General features: G+C 57.6%; 1 protein-coding gene across 1 annotated transcript; it reads right to left on the bottom strand.

The window, feature by feature from the left end:
- Positions 1-2,204: 2,204 nt before the first annotated feature.
- LOC135441683 (kallikrein-14-like) lies at positions 2,205-27,861 on the bottom strand. Its single transcript, XM_064701230.1, has 8 exons — positions 27,760-27,861; positions 26,822-26,882; positions 25,869-25,884; positions 22,611-22,699; positions 12,837-12,999; positions 7,679-7,926; positions 4,636-4,772; positions 2,205-2,360 (listed from the first exon to the last, which is right to left on the bottom strand). The coding sequence occupies exons 1-8, from the start codon at positions 27,859-27,861 to the stop codon at positions 2,205-2,207; spliced, it is 972 nt and encodes a 323-aa protein (XP_064557300.1).
- Positions 27,862-27,956: the final 95 nt, after the last annotated feature.

The raw sequence follows: 27,956 nt of genomic DNA, 5'->3' as shown, positions 1-27,956 counted from the left end.
GTGGTCCCAGTTCATCCCAGTACCCTCCCAGTAACCTCCCAGTTCATCCCAGTATGATCCCAGTTCATCACGCTGTGGTCCCAGTCCATCCCAGTGCCCTCCCAGTCCATCCCAGTTCATCCCAGTATGGTCCCAGTCCATCCCAGTGCCCTCCCAGTCCCTCCCAGTTCAAACCAGTGCCCTGAATGTTGGCTGACCTGCGGTGACCGAGAGGGGGCGCTAAGCAGCCACTTCCGGGACTACAACTCCCATCGTGCCCCGCGCCCCATAGAGCCCGGTTACTTCCGGGACTACAACTCCCATCATGCCCCGCGCCCCATAGGGCCCCGTTATTTCCGGGACTACAACTCCCATCATGCCCCGCGCCCCATAGAGCCCTGTTACTCCCGGGACTACAATTCCCGTCAGGCTCCGCGGCGGCCTTCCCGCGCTCCTTAAAGTGACCCCAGTCCATCCCAGTCCCTCCCAGTTTATCCCAGTCCATCCCAGTCCCTCCCAGTCCATCCCAGTCCCTCCCAGTCCATCCCAGTTTGATCCCAGTCCATCCCAGTCCATCCCAGTTCATCCCAGTCCCTCCCAGTTTGATCCCAGTCCCTCCCAGTCCATCCCAGTCCATCCCAGTTCACATCTCACAGAGTTTTTTCCATTTTTCTTTATTTCCTCCCCAAATCCCCGGTCAGTGTTGGTCACTCATGGTCACTGCTGGTCACTGCTGGTCACTGCTGGTCACTGCTGGTCACTCATGGTCACTGTTGGTCACTGCTGGTCACTGCTGGTCACTGGTGGTCACTTGTGGTCACTGTTGGTCACTGCTGGTCACTGTTGGTCACTGCTGGTCACTGTTGGTCACTGCTGGTCACTGCTGGTCGCTGTTGGTCACTCGTGGTCACTGCTGGTCACTGCTGGTCCCTGGTCACTCTGGCCACTGATCACTGGTGGTCAGTGGTCACTCATGGTCACTCATGGTCACTGGTGCTCACTGGTCACTGCTGGCCACTGGTCACAGGTGATCACTGATGGCCATTGGTCACTGGGCACTCCTGGTCATTGTTGGTCATTTGTGGTCACTCCTGGTCACTGTTGGTCACTCTTGGTCGCTGTTGGTCACTGGTCACTGGTCACTGGTGGTCACTCATGGTCACTGTTGGTCACTTGTAGTTACTGTTGGTCACTGGTGGTCGCTCCTGGTCACTGTTGGTCACTGGACACTGTTGGTCACTCCTGGTCACTCACGGTCACTGTTGGTCACTGGTTGCTGGTCGCTGTTGGTCACCTGTGGTCATTGTTGGTCACTGGTTGCTGGTCACTCCTGGTTTTTGGTGGTCATTCCTGGTCACTCGTGGTCACTTGTGGTCCCCGTTGGTCACTGGTGGTCACAGTTGGTCACTGGTTGCTGGTTGCTGTTGGTCACTCGTGGTCACTTGTGGTCACTCCTGGTCACTGTTGATCACTGTTTGTCACTGGTCGCTGGTCCCTGTTGGTCACTCCTGGTCACTGCTGGTCACTCGTGGTCAATGTTGGTCACTTGTGGTCACACCTGGTCACTGTTGGTCACTCCTGGTTTTTGGTGGTCATTCCTGGTCACTCGTGGTCACTCGTGGTCCCTGTTGGTCACTCGTGGTCACTCATAGGTCACTCCCGGTCCATGCTGGTCAGTGCTGGTCACTCATTGGTCACTCATTGGTCACTCCCGGTCCATGCTGGTCAGTGCTGGTCACTCGTGGTCACTCATTGGTCACTCCTGGTCCTTGGTGGTCACTGTTGGTCACTGTTGGTCACTCCCAGTCCATGATGATCACTGTTGGTCACTGGTGGTCACTGGTGGTCACTGGTGGTCACTGGTGGTCACTGATTGTTGGTTGCTGTTGGTCACTCCTGGTCCTTGGTGGTCATTCCTGGTCACTTGTGGTCCCCATTGGTCACTGCTGGTCACTCATAGTCACTCCCGGTCCATGCTGGTCAGTGCTGGTCACTCCTGGTCACTCAGTGGTCATTCCCGGTCCATGCTCGTCACTGTTGGTCACTCCCGGTCCATGATGGTCATTGTTGGTCACTCCCGGTCCATGATGGTCACTGTTGGTCACTGTTGGTCACTGGTGGTCACTCCTGGTCACTTGTGGTCCCCATTGGTCACTGCTGGTCACTCATAGTCACTCCCGGTCCATGCTGGTCAGTGCTGGTCACTCCTGGTCACTGGTGGTCCCTCATTGGCCGGTGCCGATGACGCGGCGGATCCAGGGCGTGGCCCGGCACACGTTGCTGTACACGCCGGGGTTCCCACGCTGACCGCACACGGCCAGGCCCCAGGACACCACGCCCTGCAGGAACCCCCCGCACACGAGAGGGCCACCTGAGTCACCCTGCGACAGGTGAGAATGGACAGGTGAGATACACCTGGGATACACCTGGGATACACCTGGGACAGGTAATGATACACCTGAGATACACCTGTGTTACACCAGGCCCCAGGAGACCACGCCCTGCAGGAACCCCCCGCACACCAGCGGCCCCCCTGAGTCACCCTGGAACAGGTGAGAGAGAAAAACACACCTGAGATACACCTGAGACACCTGGGACAGGTAATGATACACCTGGGACAGGTAACAGACAGGTGAGATACACCTGAGATACACCTGGGATACACCTGTGTTACACCAGGCCCCAGGAGACCACGCCCTGCAGGAACCCCCCGCACACCAGCGGGCCACCTGAGTCACCCTGGAACAGGTGAGAAACAGGTAATGACACACCTGGGACACCTGGGATACACCTGGGACACCTGGGATACACCTGGGACACCTGGGATACACCTGGGATACACCTGGGATACACCTGGGATACACCTGAGATACACCTGAGACACCTGGGATACACCTGGGATACACCTGGGATACACCTGAGCACACCTGGGCACACCTGGGATACACCTGAGATACACCTGGGACACCTGGGATACACCTGGGATACACCTGAGATACACCTGGGACACCTGGGATACACCTGGGATACACCTGGGATACACCTGGGACACCTGGGATACACCTGGGATACACCTGAGATACACCTGGGATACACCTGGGATACACCTGGGATACACCTGGGATACACCTGGGATACACCTGGGATACACCTGGGATACACCTGGGATACACCTGGGATACTCCTGGGATATCTGAGACGCACCTGCCATGGCTGACACACACCTGGCACACACCTGTGCCCACCAGGGCACTCACCTGGCAGGAGTTGACACTGTCCTGGGACACACCTGGGGCACACCTGGGGCACACCTGGGACACACACACCTGACACACACACCTGGGGCACACCTGGGCACACCTGTTTGACTCATCTGGCAGGAGTCAATGCTGCCCTGGGGCACACCTGGGCACACCTGGCACACCTGGCACACCTGGGCACACCAGGGCACTCACCTGGCAGGAGTCGACGCCCCCCTGGGGCACACCTGCACAGAACATGCTGCACACCTGGGGCACACACACCTGGCACAGGTACACACACACCTGGGGCACACACACCTGGCACAGGTACAGACACACCTGGGGCACACCTGGCACAGGTACACACACACCTGGGCACACCTGGGCACACCTGGGCACTCACCTGGCAGGAGTCGACCCCGCCCTGGGGCACACCTGCACAGAACATGCTGCACACCTGGGGCACACACACCTGGCACACACACACACACACACCTGGCACAGGTACAGACAAACACCTGGCACACCTGGGCACACCTGGGCACACCTGGGCACTCACCTGGCAGGAGTCGACGCCCCCCTGGGGCACACCTGCACAGAACATGTTGCACACCCGGGGCACACACGCACACCTGGCACAGGTACAGACACACCTGACACAGGTACAGACACACCTGGCACACTTGGCACACACACCTGGGGCACACCTGTCCTACTCACCTGGCAGGAGTCGACCCCGCCCTGGGGCACACCTGCGCAGAACATGCTGCACACCTGGGGCACACACACCTGGCACAGGTACACACACACCTGGCACACACACCTGGCACAGGTACAGACACACCTGGCACACTTGGCACACACACCTGGGCACACCTGTCTGACTCACCTGGCAGGAGTCGACCCCGCCCTGGGGCACACCTGCACAGAACATGCTGCACACCTGGGGCACACACACCTGGCACACACACACACACACACACACATACACACATACCTGGCACACCTGGCACACCTGTCCCACTCACCTGGCAGGAGTCGACGCCGCCCTGGGGCACACCTGCGCAGAACATGCTGCACACCTGGCACAGGTATAGACACACCTGGCACACACACCTGGCACACACACACACCTGGCACAGGTACAGACACACCTGGGCACACCTGTGACTCACCTGGCAGGAGTCGACGCCCCCCTGGGGCACACCTGCACAGAACATGCTGCACACCTGGGGCACACACACACACCTGGCACAGGTACACACACACCTGGGGCACACCTGGGCACTCACCTGGCAGGAATCAACCCCGCCCTGGGGCACACCTGCACAGAACATGCTGCACACCTGGCACACACACACCTGGCACAGGTACACACACACCTGGGCACACCTGGGCACACCTGGGCACTCACCTGGCAGGAGTCGACGCCGCCCTGGGGCACACCTGCACAGAACATGTTCCGGGTCACAGCATTGCCGTAGGCGCGGGCGCACTGCTCCGGCCCGAAGGTCTGAACCTGCGCACACTGCAGGTCACGGGGCAGCTTGGCTGGGCAGGTGCGACAGGTGAGACAGGTGAGGGACAGGTGGGACAGGTGGGACAGGTGGGACAGGTGGGACAGGTGGGACAGGTGAGGGACAGGTGGGACAGGTGGGACAGGTGAGACACAGGTGAGAGGGGTGGGACAGGTGGGACAGGTGAGGGACAGGTGAGACAGGGGGGACAGGTGGGACAGGTGAGGGACAGGTGGGACAGGTGAGGGACAGGTGGGACAGGTGGGACACAGGTGGGACAGGTGAGGGACAGGTGGGATAGGTGAGGGACAGGTGGGACAGGTGGGACAGGTGGGACAGGTGAGGGACAGGTGGGACAGGTGAGCACAGGTGGGACAGGTGAGGTGGGCGGGGACAGGTGGGACAGGTAAGGGAAGGTGAGGGACAGGTGGGACAGGTGAGGGACAGGTGGGACAGGTGGGACAGGTGGGACAGGTGAGATTGGTGGGACAGGTGAGGGACAGGTGGGACAGGTGAGGGACAGGTGGGACAGGTGGGACAGGTGAGACACAGGTGGGACAGGTGAGACACAGGTGGGACAGGTGGGACAGGTGAGACACAGGTGGGACAGGTGAGATGGGTGGGACAGGTGGGACAGGTGAGATGGGTGAGAGGTGAGACACAGGTGGGACACAGGTGGGACACGGGTGAGATGGGTGGGACAGGTGGGACAGGTGAGATGGGTGAGACAGGTGAGACACAGGTGGGACAGGTGGGACAGGTGGGACACAGGTGGGACAGGTGAGACTCAGGAACAGGTGAGGGACAGGTGAGATGGGTGTGACAGGTGGGACAGGTGAGGGACAGGTGAGATGGGTGGGACAGGTGAGATACAGGTGAGAAAGGTGAGACAGGTGGGACAGGGTGGGACAGGTGGGACAGGTGGGACACGGGTGGGACAGGTGGGACAGGTGGGACACAGGTGGGACAGGTGGGACAGGTGAGATGGGTGGGACAGGTGGGACAGGTGGGACAGGGGAGACAGGTGAGGGACAGGTGAGGGACAGGTGGGACAGGTGGGACAGGTGAGACACAGGTGAGACAGGTGGGACAGGTGGGACAGGTGAGATTGGTGGGACAGGTGAGGGACAGGTGAGACACGGTGGGACAGGTGAGGGACAGGTGAGACAGGTGAGGGACAGGTGAGGGACAGGTGAGACAGGTGAGGGACAGGTGAGGGACAGGTGGGACAGGTGGGACAGGTGGGATGGGTGAGGGACAGGTGGGACACAGGTGGGACAGGTGAGACAGGTGGGACAGGTGAGGGACAGGTGAGACAGGTGAGGGACAGGTGAGGGACAGACAGGTGAGGGACAGGTGGGACACAGGTGGGACAGGTGAGGGACAGGTGAGGGACAGGTGGGACAGGTGGGACAGGTGGGATGGGTGAGGGACAGGTGGGACACAGGTGGGACAGGTGAGACGGGTGGGACAGGTGAGGGACAGGTGAGACACAGGTGGGACAGGTGGGACACAGGTGGGACAGGTGAGAGAGGTGGGACAGGTGGGACAGGTGAGGGACAGGTGGGACATGGGACAGGTGAGGGACAGACAGGTGAGGGACAGACAGGTGAGGGGACAGGTGGGACATGGGACAGGTGAGGGACAGGTGGGACAGGTGAGATATAGGACAGGTGAGGGACAGGTGAGGGATGGGTGAGAGAGGTGGGACACAGGTGAGACATGGGTGGGACAGGTAAGAGATGGGTGGGACAGGTGAGGGATGGGTGGGACAGGTGAGGGACAGGTGGGACAGGTGAGGGACAGGTGGGACAGGTGAGAGATGGGTGAGAGAGGTGGGACACAGGAGGGAAAGGTGGGACAGGTGGGACACAGGTGAGGGACAGGTGAGACAGGTGGGACAGGTGAGACAGGGGAGGGCAGGTGAGAGAGAAAAACAAAACAAAACAATCTCAATTTTTGGTCAGCAGAACCCAAATTCCCCTGGATTTGCCCCATTCTGGGACCCAAAACCTTCCTGGGGCACACCTGGGACACACCTGGGACACACCTGGGGCACACCTGGGACACACCTGGGACACACCTGTGCCCCTCCCTGACCCCCCACACCTGTGCCCAGGTACCTCCAGGTGATTTGGTGGTGCCCCACCCGCTGACGCTGCAGTTCTGCCCCGCCCGGGCACACCTGGGGCACACCTGGTGTCTATAAAGAGCTCCAGAAACCTCACCTGAGACCCCACCTGGGACACACCTGGGGTTCATCTGAGACCCATCTGAGACCCCACCTGAGCTCTCACCTGGTCTCCATAAAGAGCTCCAGAAACCTCACCTGAGACCTCACCTGAACCCTCCCAGGTGTCCCCTGACCCCCCACACCTGTGCCCAGGTACCTCCAGGTGATTTGGTGGTGCCCCACCCTGACACGCTGCAGTTCTGCCCCGCCCGGGCACACCTGGGACACACCTGGGGCACACCTGGGACACACCTGGGACACACCTGGGGCACACCTGGGGCACACCTGGGGCACACCTGGGGCACACCTGGTGTCTATAAAGAGCTCCAGAAACCTCATTTGAGACCCCACCTGAGACCTAACCTGGGACACACCTGGGACACACCTGGGGCACACCTGGGACACACCTGAGCCCTCCCACACCTGTGCCCAGGTACCTCCAGGTGATTTGGTCGTTCCCCACCCTGACACGCTGCAGTTCTGCCCCGCGCGGGGACACCTGGGACACACCTGGGACACACCTGAGCCCCTCCCTGACCCCCCACACCTGTGCCCAGGTACCTCCAGGTGATTTGGTGGTGCCCCACCCTGACACGCTGCAGTTCTGCCCCGCGCGGGGACACCTGGGACACACCTGGGGCACACCTGGGACACACCTGGGGCACACCTGTGCCCCTCCCTGACCCCCCACACCTGTGCCCAGGTACCTCCAGGTGATTTGGTGGTGCCCCACCCTGACACGCTGCAGTTCTGCCCCGCGCGGGGACACCTGGTGGCCGGGCGGATTTTCTTGACGCGGGGCCCGAAGCGCACAGGTGCGTCCAGGTGCAGCAGCATGAAGTCGTTGTCGTTGCGCCGCGGGTTGTAGGCGGGGTGCACCTGCAGGCGCTGCACGCGGCGCACCTGGCCCGTACCTGAGCGGAGGGTGTTGGTGCCGATCAGCACCTGGAGATCCCTGGAAAGGTGAGATGGGACAGGTGAGACACAGGTGAGACACAGGTGAGACACAGGTGAGATGGGACAGGTGAGCGCACCTGGCCCGTACCTGAGCGCAGGGTGTTGGTGCCGATCAGCACCTGGAGATCTCTGAAACAGACAGGTGAGACAGGACAGGTGAGACACAGGTGAGATGGGACAGGTGAGATGGGACAGGTGACACAGGACAGGTGAGATGGAGCTCCATGGGACAGGTGAGATGGGACAGGTGAGACGGGACAGGTGAGCGCACCTGGCCCGAACCTGCCTGCAGGGTGTTGGTGCCAATCAGCACCTGCAGGTCCCTGGAAAGGTGAGATGGACAGGTGAGATGGGACAGGTGAGCGCACCTGGCCTGAACCTGAGCGCAGGGTGTTGGTGCCGATCAGCACCTGCAGGTCCCTGGAAAGGTGAGATGGGACAGGTGAGACAGGTGAGACACAGGTGAGATGGGACAGGTGAGATGGACAGGTGACACAGGACAGGTGAGATGGAGACCCATGGGACAGGTGAGACAGGACAGGTGAGCGCACCTGGCCCGTACCTGAGCGCAGGGTGTTGGTGCCGATCAGCACCTGGAGATCCCTGAAATGGACAGGTGAGACACAGGTGAGACACAGGTGAGATGGGACAGGTGAGACACAGGTGAGATGGGACAGGTGACACAGGACAGGTGAGATGGGACAGGTGAGGGACAGGTGAGACACAGGTGAGACAGGTGAGACACAGGTGAGATGGGACAGGTGAGACAGGACAGGTGAGATGGAGCTTCATGGGACAGGTGAGATGGGACAGGTGAGCGCACCTGGCCCGAACCTGCCTGCAGGGTGTTGGTGCCAATCAGCACCTGGAGATCTCTGAAAGGAACAGGTGAGATAGGACAGGTGAGACACAGGTGAGATGGGACAGGTGAAATGGGACAGGTGAGCACAGGTGTGATGGACAGGTGAGATAGGACAGGTGACACAGGTGAGATGGGACAGGTGAGCACACCTGGCCTGAACCTGCCTGCAGGGCGTTGGTGCCCATCAGCACCTGGAGATCTCTGAAATGGACAGGTGAGACACAGGTGAGACACAGGTGAGCGCACCTGGCCCGTACCTGAGCGCAGCGTGTTGGTGCCGATCAGCACCTGCAGATCCCTGAAAAGGTGAGATGGGACAGGTGAGATAGGTGAGCACAGGTGAGACACAGGTGAGCGCACCTGGCTGGAATCTGCGTGAAGCGTGTTGGTGCTGATCAGAACCTGGAGATCTCCGAAAGGTGACACAGGACAGGTGAGACAGGTGAGATGGACAGGTGAGATGGGACAGGTGAGCGCACCTGGCCCGTACCTGAGTGCAGCGTGTTGGTGCCGATCAGCACCTGGAGATCCCTGAAATGGACAGGTGAGACACAGGTGAGCACAGGTGAGACACAGGTGGGACAGGTGAGATGGGACAGGTGAGACACAGGTGAGATGGGACAGGTGAGACAGGTGAGATAGGTGAGATGGGACAGGTGACACAGGACAGGTGAGCGCACCTGGCCCGTACCTGCCCGCAAGGTGTTGGTGCCGATCAGCACCTGGAGATCCCTGAAAAGGTGAGATGGGACAGGTGAGATGGGACAGGTGAAGGAATAGATGGGGACAGGTGGGACAGGTGAGGTGGGACAGGTGAGATGGGACAGGTGAGCGCACCTGGCCCGTACCTGCCCGCAAGGTGTTGGTGCTGATCAGAACCTGGAGAGCCCTGAAACGGACAGGTGAGATGGGACAGGTGAGATGGACAGGTGAGACAGGACAGGTGAGACACAGGTGAGATGGGACAGGTGAGACAGGTGAGCACAGGTGTGATGGACAGGTGAGCGCACCTGGCTGGAACCTGTGTGAAGGGTGTTGGTGCCGATCAGCACCTGGAGATCCCTGAAAAGGTGAGACACAGGTGAGATGGAGCTCCATGGGACAGGTGACATGGGACAGGTGAGACACAGGTGAGATGGGACAGGTGAGCGCACCTGGCCCGTACCTGAGCGCAGGGTGTTGGTGCCGATCAGCACCTGGAGATCCCTGAAAAGGTGAGATAGGACAGGTGAGACAGGTGAGATAGGACAGGTGACACAGGACAGGTGAGATGGACAGGTGACACAGGACAGGTGAGCGCACCTGGCCCGTACCTGAGTGCAGGGTGTTGGTGCCAATCAGCACCTGGAGATCCCTGAAACGGACAGGTGAGATGGGACAGGTGAGACAGGTGAGACACAGGTGAGATAGGACAGGTGAGACACAGGTGACAGAGCACAGGTGAGATGGGACAGGTGAGCACACCTGGCCTGAACCTGCCCACAGGGTGTTGGTGCCGATCAGCACCTGGAGATCCCTGAAACGGACAGGTGAGATGGGACAGGTGAGACACAGGTGAGACACAGGTGAGATGGGACAGGTGAGACAGGTGAGATAAATGAGATGGGACAGGTGAGATGGGACACCTTGGGACAGGTGACATGGGGCTCCAGGGCACAGGTGACACAGGACAGGTGAGATGGGACAGGTGAGACACAGGTGAGACAGGACAGGTGGGCACACCTGGCCTGAACCTGCACAGAGTGTGTTGGTGCCGATCAGCACCTGGAGATCTCTGAAACGGACAGGTGAGACACAGGTGAGACAGGTGAGACACAGGTGAGATGGGACAGGTGAGATGGAGCTCCATGGCACAGGTGACACAGGACAGGTGAGATGGGACAGGTGAGACACAGGTGAGAGACAGGTGACATGGACAGGTGACACAGGACAGGTGAGATGGAAACCCATGGGACAGGTGAGATGGGACAGGTGAGATGGGACAGGTGAGATGGGACAGGTGAGATGGGACAGGTGACACAGGACAGGTGAGATGGAGAGGTGGGACAGGACAGGTGAGATGGGACAGGTGAGGTGGCTCCAGCACAGGTGAGCTGGGACATGCGTCACTGCCCAGACAGGGTGTGCCCAGGTGTGCCCAGGTGTGTGTGTAACCTGTCCCAGGTGTGTGTTACCTATCCCAGGTGTATCCCAGGTGTGCCCAGGTGTGCCCAGGTGTGCCCTCACCTGATTGGCTGTTTGCAGTGCGCCGCCGTCAGCACCCAGCGCGCCCCCACCAGGCTGCCCCCGCACAGGTGTGTGTGTGACCTGTCCCAGGTGTGCCCAGGTGTGTGTGTGACCTATCCCAGGTGTGTGTAACCTGTCCCAGGTGTGCCCAGGTGTGCCCAGGTGTGTGTGTTACCTATCCCAGGTGTGTGTTACCTATCCCAGGTGTGCCCAGGTGTGCCCAGGTGTGTGTGTAACCTGTCCCAGGTGTGTGTGACCTGTCCCAGGTGTGCCCAGGTGTGCCCAGGTGTGTGTGTAAACTGTCCCAGGTGCCCCCAGGTGCCCCCAGTGCCCCAGGTGTGCCCAGGTGTGCCCAGGTGTGCCCAGGTGTGTGTGTACCCTTTCCCAGGTGTGCCCAGGTGTGCCCAGGTGTGCCCAGGTGTGCCCAGGTGTGCCCTCACCTGATTGGCTGTTTGCAGCGCGCCCTCACCTGATTGGCTGTTTGCAGTGCGCCGCCGTCAGCACCCAGCGCGCCCCCACCAGGCTGCCCCCGCACAGGTGTGTGTGTGACCTGTCCCAGGTGTGCCCAGGTGTGCCCAGGTGTGTGTGTAACCTTTCCCAGGTGTGCCCAGGTGTGCCCAGGTGTGCCCTCACCTGATTGGCTGTTTGCAGTGCGCCGCGGTCAGCACCCAGCGCGCCCCCAGGTGTGTGTGTTACCTATCCCAGGTGTGCCCAGGTGTGCCCAGGTGTGTGTGTAACCTATCCCAGGTGTGTGTAACCTATCCCAGGTGTGCCCAGGTGTATCCCAGGTGTGCCCAGGTGTGTGTGTAACCTATCCCAGGTGTGCCCAGGTGTATCCCAGGTGTACCCTGGTGCCCCCAGGTGTGCCCAGGTGTGCCCAGGTGTGCCCAGGTTTGCGTGTGACCTATCCCAGGTGTGCTCAGGTGTGTGTAACCTGTCCCAGGTGTGTGTGTAACCCATCTCAGGTGTCCCCTGGTGCCCCCAGGTGTGCCCAGGTGTGCCCAGGTGTGCCCTCCCCTGATTGGCTGTTTGCAGTGTGCCCTCACCTGATTGGCTGTTTGCAGTGGGCGGCGGTCAGCACCCAGCGCGCCCCCAGGTGTGTGTGTAACCTGTCCCAGGTGTGTGTAACCTGTCCCAGGTGTGCCCAGGTGTGCCCAGGTGTGTGTGTAAACTGTCCCAGGTGCCCCCAGGTGCCCCCAGGTGCCCCCAGGTGCCCCCAGGTGTGCCCAGGTGTGCGTGTGACCTATCCCAGGTGTGCCCAGGTGTGTGTGTACCCTTTCCCAGGTGTGCCAAGGTGTGCCCAGGTGTGTGTGTAACCTGTCCCAGGTGTGTGTGTAACCTGTCCCAGGTGTGTGTTACCTATCCCAGGTGTGCCCAGGTGTGCCCAGGTGTGCCCAGGTGTGCCCAGGTGTGCCCTCCCCTGATTGGCTGTTTGCAGTGTGCCCTCACCTGATTGGCTGTTTGCAGTGGGCGGCGGTCAGCACCCAGCGCGCCCCCAGGTGTGTGTGTAACCTGTCCCAGGTGTGCCCAGGTGTGCCCAGGTGTGCCCAGGTGTGTGTGACCTGTCCCAGGTGTGCCCAGGTGTGCCCAGGTGTGTGTGTAAACTGTCCCAGGTGCCCCCAGGTGCCCCCAGGTGCCCCCAGGTGTGCCCAGGTGTGTGTGTGACCTATCCCAGGTGTGCCCAGGTGTGTGTGTACCCTTTCCCAGGTGTGCCAAGGTGTGCCCAGGTGTGTGTGTGACCTGTCCCAGGTGTGCCCAGGTGTGCCCAGGTGTGCCCAGGTGTGCCCTCCCCTGATTGGCTGTTTGCAGTGTGCCCTCACCTGATTGGCTGTTTGCAGTGGGCGGCGGTCAGCACCCAGCGCGCCCCCACCAGGCTGCCCCCGCACAGGATCTGCCCCCGTTTGATCAGCGCCACCTGGAACGGGCGCTGGGCCACGGAGCAGGGCCGGCCGCCGATGATCCGCGACTCGTCCTCCTCGGGAACTGCGGGACGGGGAGAAAACGGGGAGAAACGGTGAAAAAACGGGGAAAATCGGTGAAAAAATGGGGAAAAACGGGGAAAAAATGGGGAAAATAGGAAAAAAAATGGAAAAAATTGGGGAAAATATGGGGAAAAAATGGGGGAAAAATGGGGAAATGATCAGCGGCTCGTCCTCCTCGGGAACTGGGGTGAAAAACAGGGAAAATGGGAAAAATGTGAAAAAATTGAAAAGATGGGGCAAAAACGGCAAAAAAACCGGGAAAAAAACTGGGGGAAAATGGCGAAAATATGCATAAAAATGGGGGGAAATGGGAGGAGAAATGGGGAAATCATCAGCCACTCACCCTCCTTGGGAATTGGGGCAAAAAATCGGGAAAATGGGAAAAAACTGTGAAAAAATGGAGAAAATTGGGTGGGAATTTGGGGGAATGATGGGAAGCCAAAGCAGCCAATCAGGGGGCAGGGAAGGTGTGATGTCATTGAGAGGTCATGGAGGTCACATGGGTGGGGTCAGGTCCCACCTGGGTCAGGGTCTCACCTGGGTTTGGTCAGGTCCCACCTGTCCAGGTGGGTCAGGGTCTCACCTGGGTCAGGGTCTCACCTGGGTCAGGGTCTCACCTGTCCAGGTGTGGTCAGGGTCTCACCTGGGTCAGGGTCTCACCTGTCCAGGTGGGTCAGGGTCTCACCTGGGTCAGGGTCTCACCTGGGTCAGGGTCTCACCTGCCCAGGTGGGTCAGGTCTCACCTGGGTCAGGTCCCACCTGGGTGTGGTCAGATCTCACCTGCCTAGGTTGGGTCAGGTCTCACCTGCCCAGATGTGCCCACACCTGTCCAGGTGGGTCATGGTCTCACCTGGGTCAGGGTCTCACCTGGGTTTGGTCAGGTCCCACCTGTCCAGGTGGGTCAGGGTCTCACCTGGGTCAGGTCTCACCTGGGTTTGGTCCCACCTGGTGTGGTCCTGAGCTGGGTGGGGTCAGGTCTCACCTGTCTGGGCGTGGTCAGGTCTCACCTGTCTGGGTGTGGTCAGGTCTCACCTGGGTGGGGTCAGGGTCTCACCTGGCCAGATGTGCCCACACCTGTCTGGGCGTGGTCAGGTCTCACCTGGGTGTGGTCAGGGTCTCACCTGTCCAGGTGTGGTCAGGTCTCACCTGTCCAGGTGGGTCAGGGTCTCACCTGGTGGGGTCAGGGTCTCACCTGGGTCAGGGTCTCACCTGGTGAGGTCCTGAGCTGGGCGTGGTCAGGTCTCACCTGTCCAGGTGGGTCAGGGTCTCACCTGGTGAGGTCCTGAGCTGGGCGTGGTCAGGGTCTCACCTGTCCAGATGTGCCCACACCTGTCTGGGTGTGGTCAGGTCCCACCTGGGTCAGGGTCTCACCTGTCCAGGTGGGTCAGGGTCTTATCTGGGTTTGGTCAGGGTCTCACCTGGGTCAGGTCTCACCTAGGTTGGGTCAGGTCTCACCTGTCCAGGTGGGGTCAGGGTCTCACCTGGGTCAGGGTCTCACCTGGTGGGGTCAGGTCTCACCTGTCTGGGTGGGGTCAGGTCTCACCTGGCCAGGACATTCCAACCCCACCCAGATGGGCCAAGAACGGGTTTGGGCTCACCTGGGGCCACCTGAACCTTGTGAGCACCTTGGCCATGGAATCACCTGGACCACGGTCACCTGGACAGTGACCACCTGGACCTTGGAGCCACCTGAACCTTGGGAGCACCTTGGCCACGGTCACCTGGACCATGGTCACCTGCACCTGTGGCCACCTTGACCACAACTGGAACTTTGTGACCACCTGGACCAAAATCACCTGGACACTGTGGCCACCCTGAGAGTGACCACCTGGACCTTGGGGCCACCTTGACCATGACCACCTAAATCACCTTGAGAGTGACCACCTGGACCTTGGAACCACCTGGACCTTGGGACCATCTGGACCTTGGGGCCACCTTGACCATGGCCACCTAGACCACCCTGAGAGTGACCACCTGGACCTTGGAATCACCTGGACCTTGTGACCACCTGTGACCACCTTGATCACGATGACCTGAACCCTGTGACCACCTTGAGAGTGACCACCTTGACCATGGTCACTTGGTCCTTTGGGCCACCTGAACCTTGGGACCTCCTGGACCTGTGGCCACCTTGACCACAACTGGAACTTTGTGACCACCTGGACCAAAATCACCTGGACACTGTGGCCACCCTGAGAGTGACCACCTGGACCTTGGGACCACCTGGACCTTGTGACCACCTGGACTGTGACCACCTTGACCTGTGACCACCTTGAGAGTGACCACCTGGACCTTGGAATCACCTGGACACTGTGGCCACCCTGAGAGTGACCACCTGGACCTTGGGGCCACCTGAGCCCTGTGACCCTCTGGACCTTGGGGCCACCTTGACCATGACCACCTAGACCACCTTGAGAGTGACCACCTGGACCTTGGAACCACCTGGACCTGTGGCCACCTTGACCACAAGTTGAACATTGTGACCACCTGGACCAAAATCACCTGGACACTGTGACCACCCTGAGAGTGACCACCTGGACCTTGGGACCACCTGAGCCCTGTGACCACCTGGGCTGTGACCACCTTGAGAGTGACCACCTTGACCCTCTGACCACCTTGAGAGTGACCACCTGGACCTTGTGACCACCTGGACCTGTGACCACCTTGACCACAACTGGAACATTGTGACCACCTTGACCAAAATCACCTGGACACTGTGACCACCCTGAGAGTGACCACCTGGACCTTGGGGCCACCTTGACCCTGTGACCACCTGGAGAGTGACCACCTGGACCTTGGGACCACCTTGACCATGATCACCTAGACCACCTTGGGAGTGACCACCTGGACCTGTGACCACCTGGACCTTGTGACCACCCTGAGAGTGAGACCACCTGGACCCTGTGACCACCTTGATCATGGTCACCTGGTCCTTTGGGCCACCTGAACCTGGTGACCACCTGAATCTTGAGCCCACCTGGACCTTGGGGCCACGTGGACCTTTGGGCCACCTGAACCTGGTGACCACCTTCAGAGTGACCACCTGGACTCTGGGACCACCTGGGCATTGGGAGCACCTTGACCACCCTGAGAGTGACCACCTGAACCTTGTGACCACCTCGACTTTGTGGCCACCTTGAACCTCTGACCACCTTGACCGAGACCACCTGGTCCTTTGGGCCACCTGGACCTCTGACCACCTGGACCTTAGGGCCACCTGGACCTTGTGACCACCTGGACCTCTGACCACCTGGACCTCTGACCACCTGGACCCTGAGGCCACCTGGACCTTGTGACCACCTGGACCCTGAGGCCACCTGGACCTTGTGACCACCTGGAATTCATGACCCCCTTGACCATGGTCACCTTGACCCTGGGACCACCTGGACCTTGGGGCCACTTTGACCACCCTGAGAGTGACCACCTGGACCTTGTGACCACCTGGACCATGAGCACCTGATCCCTGTGACCACCTGGACCTTGGAACCACCTGGACCCTGTGCCCACCTAGACCTTGTGACCACCCTGAGAGTGACCACCTGGACCTGTGACCACCCTGAGAGTGACCACCTGGACCTGCGACCACCTGGACTTCACAACCACCTTGACCACCTTGACTCTGTGACCACCTGGACCTTGAGATCACCTGGACCACGGGGTCACCTGGACCACCTTGACAGTCCCATGACCACCTGTACCTTGTGACCACCCTGGGAGTGACCACCTGAACCTTGTGACCACCTGGACCTGCAACCACCTTGATCATGATCACCTTGACCACCCTGAGAGTGACCACCTGGACCTGTGACCACCACCTCAACCATGATCACCTTGACCACCCTGAGAGTGACCACCTGGACCTCAGAACCACCTGGACCTTGTGATCACCTTGGCCATGAGCACCTGATCCCCGTGACCACCTGGACCTTGAGGCCACCTGGACCCTGTGCCCACCTAGACCCTGTGACCACCCTGAGAGTGACCACCTGGACCTTGTGACCACCTGGACCTTGTGACCACCTTGACCACCCTGAGAGTGACCAGCTGAACCTCAGAACCACCTGGACCTTGGGACCACCTTGACCATGAGCACCTGATCCCCGTGACCACCTGGACCTTGAGGCCACCTGGACCTTGGAACCACCTGAACCTTGTGACCACCCTGAGAGTGACCACCTGGATGTGTGACCACCCTGAGAGTGACCACCTGGACCTCAGAACCACCTGGACCTGTGACCACCCTGGGAGTGATCACCTGAACCTCAGAACCACCTGGACCTTGTGGCCACCTTGACCATGAGCACCTGGACCTTGGCACCAGCTGAACCCCATGCCCACCTGTGCCCACCTGGTGGCCCCGCCCCCTGTCCCGCTGGCCCCGCCCCCAGCGCGGGTGGTTCCTGTGTCTGGGTTGGGCCATCGGCCCTGGTGGCCCTGGTGGCCCTGGTGGCCCTGGTGGCCCTGGTGGGTGGGTGGGGCCCTGGTGGCCCTGGTGGCCCTGGTGGCCCTGGTGGCATTGGTGGTCCTGGTGGCCCTGTTGGCACTGATGGCACTGGTGGCCCTGGTGGGCTGGGTGGCCCTGGTGGCCCTGGTGGCCCTGGTGGCATTGGTGGCCCTGGTGGCCCTGGTGGCCCTGGTGGCATTGGTGGCCCTGGTGGCATTGGTGGCCCTGGTGGCCCTGGTGGCCCTGGTGGCATTGGTGGCCCTGGTGGCCCTGGTGGCCCTGGTGGCCCTGGTGGCCCTGGTGGCCCTGGTGGCCCTGGTGGCTCTGGTGGCCCTGGTGGCACCGGTGGCACTGGTGGGTGGGGTGGGGCCCTGGAATCCCGGATCTCCTCCCACGGGCTGTGGGGACATCCTGCAGGAGATCTGCTCCCACCTGAGCTCACCTGAGCTCACCTGAGCTCACCTGAGCTCCTCTGAGCTCACCTGGTTGCACCTGAGGACACCTGAACTTACCTGGGCTCCTCTGAACTCACCTGGTCCCACCTGAGCTCACCTGAACTCACCTGAGGACACCTGCTTACACCTGGTCACACCTGAGGACACCTGGACCTACCTGAGGACACCTGGTCACACCTGAGCTCACCTGAGCTCACCTGGTCACACCTGAGCTCCTCTGAACTCACCTGGTCACACCTGATCACACCTGAGCTCACCTGGACCTACCTGAGGACACCTGGTCACACCTGAGCTCACCTGAACTCACCTGGTCACACCTGAGCTCACCTGAGCTCACCTGGTCACACCTGAGGACACCTGGTCACACCTGGTCATACCTGAGGACACCTGAACTCACCTGGTCCCACCTGTGCTCACCTGAGCTCACCTGGTCACACCTGGTCACACCTGAGCTCACCTGGTCACACCTGAACTCACCTGGTCACACCTCGTCCTACCTGGGCCCACCTGAGCTCACCTGCTCACACCTGAGCTCCTCGGAGCTCACCTGGTCACATCTGAGGACACCTGGTCCCACCTGAGCTCACCTGAGCTCACCTGGTTACACCTGAGCTCACCTGAGCTCACCTGGACCTACCTGAGGACACCTGGTCCCACCTGACCCCACCTGGGCTCACCTGTGACCACCTGAACAGTGACCACCTGGACATTGGGAGCACCTGGACTTCACGACCACCTTGACCACCTTGAGAGTGACCACCTGGACCCTGTGACCAACCTGAGAGTGACCACCTGGACCTTGTGACCACCTGGACCTTGTGACCACCTTGACCATGCCCAGAGTGACCACCCTGACCTGTGAGTGCCTTGAATGACCACTTGGACCTTGGGACCACCTTGACCACCCTGAGAGTGACCACCTTGACCATGACCACCCTGAGAGTGACCACCTGGACTTGGTGACCACCTCAACCATGAGTACCTTGACCACCTTGAGAGTGACCACCTGGACCTCCTGACCACACTGAGAGTGACCACCTTAACCCTGTGGCCACCTGGACGTTGAGACCACCTTGACCCTGTGACCACCTTGAGAGTGACCACCTGGACCTTGGGGCCACCCTGAGAGGGACTTTGGGGCCACCTTGAATGACCACCTTGACCATGACCACCTGGATCCCTCGTCCACCTTGACCACCTTGAGTGACCACCTGGACCTTGTGACCACCTTGACCACCTTGAGTGACCTCCTGGATCCCTTGACCACCTTGACCATGACCACCTTGACCATGACCACCTTGAGTGACCACCTGGACCCCCTTTTCTACCCTGAGAGTGACCACCTTGACCCCTTGTCCACCTTGACCACCTTGACCACCTGGACCTCGGGGCCACCATGACCACCTTGAGTGACCACCTTGACTCCTTGTCCACCTTGACCACCTCGAGTGACCACCTGGACCTTGTGACCACCTTGACCACCTTGAGTGACCACCTTGACCATGACCACCATGACCACCTTGAGTGACCACCTGGACCTCCTTTTCTACCCTGAGAGTGACCACCTTGACCCCTTGTCCACCTTGTCCACCTTGAGTGACCACCTTGACCTCGGGACCACCTTGACCACCTTGAGTGACCACCTGGACCTTGGGGCCACCTTGACCACCTTGAGTGACCACCTGGATCCCTTGTCCACCTTGACCACCTTGAGTGACCACCTTGAATGACCACCTTGACCACCTTGAGTGACCACCTGGACCTCCTTTTCTCCCCTGAGAGTGACCACCTTGACCCCTTGTCCACCTTGTCCACCTTGAGTGACCACCTGGACCTTGGGGCCACCTTGACCACCTTGAGTGACCACCTGGACCTTGTGACCACCATGACCATCTTGAGTGACCACCTGGACCTTGTGACCACCATAACCATCTTGAGTGACCACCTTGAATGACCACCTTGACCACCCTGAGTGACCCCCTGGACCCCTCGAGAGTGACCGGGGAATTTGGGGATGCCGGGAGTGGCGGATTTGGGGTGAGAAGCTCCAAAATGGGGTCTGGGAATCCCAGGAATTCCAACGGGATCCCCCAAAACCCCAAAATCCAAAACCCCAAACCCCAAAATCCCCAAAATCCCCAAAAACTCAAAATCCCAAATGACCAAAACCCCAAAACTGGAACCCCCAAAACCAAAACCCCCAAATCACAAAACCCCAAAAACCCAAAATCCCAACCCCAAAACCTCAAACTCCCAAAACCAAAAACTCAAAACCCCAAATCCCAAAACCCCAAAGCCCAAAACCCCAAAACCTCAAAATTCCAAACCCAAATCCCCAAGTCCCAAACCCAAAACTTCAAACCCCCAAAACCCAAACCCCAAAAAGCAAAAATCCCAAAAACCCCAAAACCCCAAAATCACAACCCCAAATCCAAAATCCCCCAAATCACAAAACCCCAAAAACCCAAAATCCCAACCCCAAACCTCAAACTCCCAAAACCAAAATCCCCAAACCCCAAAATGCCAAAACCCCAAAAACCCCAAAACCCCAAACTACAAAATCCCCAAATCCCAAAATCCCAAAATCCCAAAACCCCAAATCCTAAAACCAAAACCTCAAAACCTCAAAACTTCAAACCCCCAAAACTCAAAAAGCCCCAAATCCCAAAATCCCCAAACCCCAAAATCAAAACTCCCAAAACCAAAATCCCCCAAATCACAAAACCCCAAAAACCCAAAATCCCAAAACCAAAAACTCAAAACCCCAAACCCCAAAAAGCAAAAATTCCAAAAACCCCAAATTCCCAAACTACAAAATCCCCAAATCCCAAAACCCCGAACCCCAAAACCCCAAAACCTCAAAATTCCAAACCCAAAACCCCAAAACTTCAAACCCCCAAAAAGCAAAAATTCCAAAAAACCCAAAACCCCAAAATCACAGCCCCCAAATCCAAAATCCCCCAAATCACAAAACCCCAAAAACCCAAAATCCCAAAACCAAAAACTCAAAACCCCAAACCCCAAAAAGCAAAAATTCCAAAAAACCCAAAACCCCAAAATCACAACCCCCAAAACCCCAAAATTCCAAACCCAAAACCCCAAAACTTCAAACCCCCAAAAAGCAAAAATCCCAAAAACCCCAAAACCCCAAACCCCAAATTCGAAACCTCAAATCCCAACCCAGGATTCCCAAAAAAACCCCAGATTCCTGAAATAATCCTTAAAATTCCCAAATAATTCCTGAAATAATTCCTGAAATAATTCCCAAAATTGCTCCCAAAATTCCCAAAATTGCTCCCAAAATAATTCCCAAAATACTTCCTAAAATAATTGCCAAAATACCCAAAAGAATTCCTTAAAATTCCCAAAATATTTCAAGAAAATTCTCCAAAAATTCCCAAAAATAATTCCCTAAAATTCCCAAAGTTCCTGAAATAATTCCCAAAATAATTTTCCAAAAATTCCCCAAATTCTCAAAATCATTCCAAAACTTCCTGAAATAATTCCTGACATTTTTCTCAAAATTCCCAAAATATTTTCCTGAAATATTTCCCGAAAAATTCCAAAATCATTCCTGAAAAAATTCCCCAACGTTCCCGAAATAATTCCCAAAAATTCCAAAAATAATTCTCCAAACTTTAGAAAAACTCCCAAATAATTCCCTAAAATTCCCCAAATAATTCCCAAAATTCTGAAAAAAATCCCAAATTTCCCAAAACCATTCCCAAAATATTTTCCCTAAATTCCCCAAATAATTCCTAGAAAATTTAGCAAATACATTCCAAAAATTCCCAAAATAATTCCTTAAAATTCCTGAAATAGTTCCCAAAAATCTGAAAATTCTGAAAAGAAATCCCAAAATATTTCCTCGAAAATTAAAAAACAAATCCCCAAAATCCCAAACTAATTCCCAAAATAATTCCCAAAAAAATTCCCAAAATTCTTTCAAAAAATTCTCAAAAGAATTCCCAAAAGAATTCCTTAAAATTCCCTACATAAATCCCAAAAATTTCCAAAATTCCTTAAATAATTCCCAAAATCATTTCTGAAAAAAATCCCCAAAATTCCGAAATCGTTTCCCAAAAATTCCCCAAAATAGTAGCCGAAATAATTCCCTAAAATTCCCCAAATTATTCCCAACATTCCTGAAAAATTCCCAAAATAATTCCCGAACATTCCCCAAAATAATTCCCAAAAATTCCCAAAATTTCTCCCAAAAATTCTCCCAAAATTTCCAAAATTTTTACCAAAATTCCACAAAATTTCTCCCAAAATTCCCCAAAAAATAATTCCTGAAAATTACCAACATTTCTCCCAATATTCCTGAAAATAATTCCCAAAATTTCTACCAAAATTTCTCCTAAAATTCCCCAAATTTTTTCCCCAAATACCCAAAATTTCTCCCAAAATTCCCAAATTTTCTCCCAAAATTCCCCAAATTTTCCCAAAATTCCCTAAAAATTAATTCCCAAAATTTCCCAAAATAACTCCCAAAATTCCTGAAAATAATTCCCAAAATTAAAGAAAAAATCCCCAAAATTCCCAAAATTTCTCCACAAAATTCCCAAAATTTCTCCCAAAATTCCCCAAAATTTTCCCAAAAATTCCCCAAATTTCTCCCAAAATTCCCCCAAAAAATTTTCCCAAAAATCCCCAAATTTCTCCCCAAATCCCCCCAAATTCCCGTGTTTCCGGTGCCCCTCCCCCACTCACGCTCCGGGCCGTTCCCCGCCCGCGCCGGGGCCGCGCCGAGGATGAGGAGGGCGAGGATGAGGCCGAAGGCTCCGGGAGCCATTGCTGGGCTGGGCAGAGAAAAAACAACCGGGAGAGAGGGGGTTAAAGGGCGGGGCCAGGCGGGAAAGGGGCGGGGTCAGTGGGAGGGGGCGGGGTCACAGACAGGGGGCGGGGTCACAGGCAGGGGGCGAGGTCAAAGAAAGGGGGCGGGGTCACTGTCAGGGGCGGGGTCAAAGACAGGGGGCGGGATCACAGACGGGGCGGGGTCACAGTGAGGGGGCTGGGTCAGTGAGAGGGGGCAGGGTCAGGGAGAGGGGGTGGGGTCAGTGAGAAGGGGCGGGGTCAGTGAGAGGGGCGGGGTCACAGACAGGGGCGGGGCTACAGACAGGGGGCGGGGTCACAGACAGGGGGCGGGTCATAGTCAGGGGGCGGGGTCAGTGAGAGGGGGCGGGGTCAGTGAGAGGGGGAGGGGTCACAGACAGGGGGCGGGGTCAATGAGAGGGGCTGGGGTCAGGGAGAGGGGGCGGGGTCAGTGAGAGGGGGCAGGGTCAGGGAGAGGGGGCGGGGTCACAGACAGAGGGCGGGGTCACAGACAAGGGGTGGTGTCACAGACAGGGGGCGGGGTCAGAGAGAGGGGGCGGGGTCACAGGGGCGGGGTCAGACAGGGGGCGGGGTCACAGATGGGAGCGGGGTCACACTCAGGGGGCGGGGTCACAGTCAGGGGGCGGGGTCACTGACAGGGGGCGTGGTCACAGACAGGGGGCGGGGTCACAGACAGGGGACGGGGTCAGTGAGAGGGGCGGGGTCACAGACAGGGGAGTGGTCACATTCAGGGGCGGGGTCACAGACAGGGGGCGGGGTCACAGACAGGGGGCGGGGTCACAGACAGGGGGCGGGGTCACAGACAGGGGCGGGGTCATTGAGGGGGCGCGGTCACAGGCAGGGGGCGAGGTCACAGACAGGGGCGGGGTCAGTGAGAGGGGGCGGGGTCACAGACAGGGGGCGGGGTCAGTGAGAGGGGGCGGGGTCACAGACGGGGGCGGGGTCACAGACAGGGGGCGGGGTCACAGTCAGGGGGCGGGGTCACAGACAGGGGGCGGGGTCAGTGAGAGGGGGCGGGGTCACAGTCAGGGGGCGGGGTCACAGTCAGGGGGCGGGGGCACAGACAGGGGGCGTGGCTGCGATCCCGGGGGGGAATTGGGGGGAAATTTGTGGGAATTTTTTGGATTTTAGGGGAATTTTGGGGTTTTGGAGGGAATTTTTGGGAATGTGGGGGAATTCTGGGGAAGTTTTGGGATTTTGAGGATTTTTGTGGAGTTTGGGGGGAAATTTTGGGCAATTTTGGGGGAGAATTTCGGGGAATTTTTTGGGATTCTTTTGGAATTTCGGGGGAAATTTTGGGGGAATTTTTTGGGGGAATTTGGGGGAATTTTTGGGGGAATTTTTTGGGGGAATTTTGGAGATTGTTTTGAATTTTGGGGGGAAATTTTGGGGGAATGTTTTGGGGAATTTTGGGGGGAAGTTTGGGGATTTTGAGGGGGAATTTCGGGGAATTTTTGGGGATCCTTTTGGAATTTTGGGGAATTTTTGGGGAAATTTTGGGGGAATTTTGGGGGAGATTTTGGGGAATTTTTGAGGGACATTTTGGGATTTTGGGGGGGAATTTCAGGGAATTTTTTGGGAATACTTTTGGAATTTTAGGGAAATTTTGGGGAAAATTTTGGGGGAAATTTGGGGGATTTTGGGGAATTTTTGGGGAGTTTTGGGGGGGAGTTTTGGGGGGAAGTTTTGGGATTTTGGGGGGGAATTTTGGGGAATTTTTTGGGGATTCTTTTGGAATTTTATGGAATTTTTGGGGAAATTTTGGGGGGAATTTTGGGGATTTTTTGGGGGGGTTTTGGGGGATTTTTTTTGGGAATTTTGGGGGAATTTTTGGGGAATTTGGGGGGAATTTTGGGGCAATTTCAGGGAGAATTTTGGGGATTTTGAGATCCAGGTGGGATTTGGGGGGAATTTTTAGGATTTGGGGAGGATTTGGGAGAAAAATTTGGGGATTTTGGGGGAATTTTGGGGAATTTTTGGGATTTTGGGAGCCAGGTGAAATCCAGGTAAAATCCAGGTGGGATTTTGGGGAAAATTTGGGGGAAATTTGGGGATTTTGGGAGGAAATTTTGGGGATTTTGGGAGCCAGGTAAAATCCAGGTGGGTCCAGTGAGAACCAGGTGAGCTCCAGGTGGGATTTGGGGGGAAATTTTGGGATTTTGGGAGCCAGGTGGGTCCAGGAGAGATCCAGGTAAAATCCAGGGGGATTTGGGGGATTTTGGGGGGATTTTGGGGGGAATTTTTGGGATTTTGGGGGAATTTGGGGGAATTTTTGGGATTTTGGTAGCCAGGTGAGTCCAGGTGAGATCCAGGTGGGATTTGAGGGAATTTTGGGATTTTGGCAGCCAGGTGAGTCCAGGTGAGATCCAGGTGGGATTTGAGGGAATTTTGGGGAAATTTTGGGGAGTTTTGTGAGGATTTTGGGGGATTTTGGATCCAGATGGGATCTAGGTGGTGTTTTGGGGAGTTTTGGGGGAAATTTTGAGATTTTTGGGGGAATTTGGGGGGTGAGATCTCACCTGGGTCCAAAACCCCCAAAATGCCCCACCCCAAACCTACCTGGATGGTGGCCACGCCCCCCTAATCCTACCTGGATCGTGGCCACGCCCCCTCCCGGCTACCTGGGTCACACCTGGATCCCAAACCCATAAAATTCCTTCAAAATTCCCCAAAATTCCCTCAAAATTCCCCCAAAATTCCCTCAAAATTCCCCAAAAATCCCAAAAATTCCAAAAGACTCACCTGGATCAGACGTACCTGAATCGGACTCACCTGGATCAGACTCACCTGGATCGGACTCACCTGGATCGGACTCACCTGGATTGGACTCACCTGGATCAGATTCACCTGGATTGGACTCACCTGGATTGGATTCACCGAATCCTGGATTGGACTCACCTGGATTGGACTCACCTGGATCGGATTCACCTGGATCGGGGCTCACCTGGATCGGACTCACCTGGATCGGACTCACCTGGATTGGACTCACCTGGATTGGGGCTCACCTGGATCGGACTCACTGGATCGGATTCACCTGGATTGTATTCACCTGGCTCAGATCTCACCTGTCAGGGACTCACCTGGCTCAGCCTTTACCTGTCTCACCTGGTTTGGACTCACCTGGATTGGACTCACCTGGCTTGGACCTCACCTGGATCAGACACACCTGGATCAGCCCTTACCTGGCTCACCTGTCAGGGACTCACCTGGATCAGATCTCATCTGGATCAGCCTCACCTGGATTGGACTCACCTGGCTCGGACCTCACCTGGATTGGGGCTCACCTCTCTCACCTGTCTCAGACCTCACCTGGATCAGCCTCACCTGGCTCAGCCCTTACCTGTCCCACCTGGATCAGATCTCACCTGTCAGGGACTCACCTGGATCGGGGCACACCTGGATTGGGGCTCACCTGGATTGGGGCACACCTGGACTGGATCTCACCTGGATCGGATCTCACCTGTCTCACCTGGCTCAGCCCTTACCTGTCTCCCATGTCTCACCTGTCAGGGACTCACCTGGCTCAGCCCTTACCTGTCCCACCTGTCTCACCTGTCAGGGACTCACCTGGATCAGACTCACCTGGATCAGCCTTACCTGGATCGGGTCTCACCTGGTTTGGACTCACCTCGCTCAGCCTCACCTGGCTCAGCCTCACCTGGCTCAGCCCTTACCTGTCCCACCTGGCTCAGGTCTCACCTGTCAGGGACTCACCTGGATTGGGGCACACCTGGACTGGATCTCACCAGGATCGGATCTCACCTGGATCGGGACACACCTGGATTGGGGCACACCTGGATCAGCCCTTACCTGTCCCACCTGTCTCACCTGTCAGGGACTCACCTGGATCAGATCTCATCTGGATTGGACTCACCTGGATCAGACCTCACCTGGATTGGGGCACACCTGGCTCAGCCTCACCTGTCCTACCTGTCAGGGACTCACCTGGCTCAGCCTCACCTGGATCAGGGCTCACCTGGATCGGACCTCACCTGGATTGGGGCTCACCTCTCTCACCTGTCTCAGACCTCACCTCGCTCAGCCTCACCTGGATCAGCCCTTACCTGTCTCACCTGTCAGGGACTCACCTGGATCGAGGCTCACCTGGATTGGACTCACCTGGATCAGCCTCACCTGGATTGGGCTCACCTGGATCGGGGCACACTGGCTCAGACTCACCTGTCTCACCTGGATTGGGGCTCACCTGGATCAGACCTCACCTGGATCAGACACACCTGGATCAGCCCTTACCTGTCTCACCTGGATCACCTGGCTCAGCCTCGCCTGGATCAGCCTCACCTGGATTAGGGCTCACCTGGCTCAGATCTCACCTGGCTCAGCCCTTACCTGTCTCACTTGGTTTGGACTCACCTGGATCAGACCTCACCTGGATCAGCCTCACCAGGCTCAGCCCTTACCTGTCTCCCATGTCTCACCTGTCAGGGACTCACCTGGATCAGATCTCACCTGGATCAGGACTCACCTGGATTGGGGCACACCTGGATCAGCCCTTACCTGTCCCACCTGTCCCACCTGTCTCACCTGTCAGGGACTCACCTGGATCGGGGCACACTGGCTCAGATCTCACCTGTCAGGGACTCACCTGGCTCAGCCTCACCTGGCTCAGCCCTCACCTGTCCCACCTGGCTCAGCCTCACCTGTCCCACCTGGCTCAGATCTCACCTGGATTGGGGCTCACCTGGATTGGGGCACACCTGGACTGGATCTCACCTGGATCGGATCTCACCTGTCTCACCTGGCTCAGCCCTTACCTGGATCGGGGCTCACCTGGCTCAGCCCTTACCTGTCTCCCATGTCTCACCTGTCAGGGACTCACCTGGCTCAGATCTCACCTGTCCCACCTGGATCAGATCTCACCTGTCAGGGACTCACCTGGATCGGGGCACACCTGGATCGGGGCACACCTGGATTGGGGCTCACCTGGATCGGATCTCACCTGTCCCACCTGGATCAGATCTCACCTGTCAGGGACTCACCTGGCTCAGTCCCACCTGTCAGGACTCACCTGGATCGGGTCGGGAGCTGCCGAGCCGGGCTCGGCCGGGCCGGGGCTTTTTATAGGGCCGGGAGTGGGCGGGGCTTGTTGTGGGCGTGGCTGTGACGTCATAGTCGGCTTGGGCGGAGCCCCGCCCCGCCCTGGCTTTGATCGGCCCCAGGAAGCGCCCGGGGCGGGGGAGGGGCCGGGGTTGGTGCTGAGCTCGG

Source organism: Zonotrichia leucophrys, unplaced genomic scaffold, assembly GCF_028769735.1.
Source record: "Zonotrichia leucophrys gambelii isolate GWCS_2022_RI unplaced genomic scaffold, RI_Zleu_2.0 Scaffold_424_43874, whole genome shotgun sequence".
Taxonomy (NCBI): Eukaryota; Metazoa; Chordata; class Aves; order Passeriformes; family Passerellidae; genus Zonotrichia; species Zonotrichia leucophrys.
Note: the sequence above shows the minus strand (reverse complement) of the source record. Positions and strands in the feature narration are given on the sequence as shown.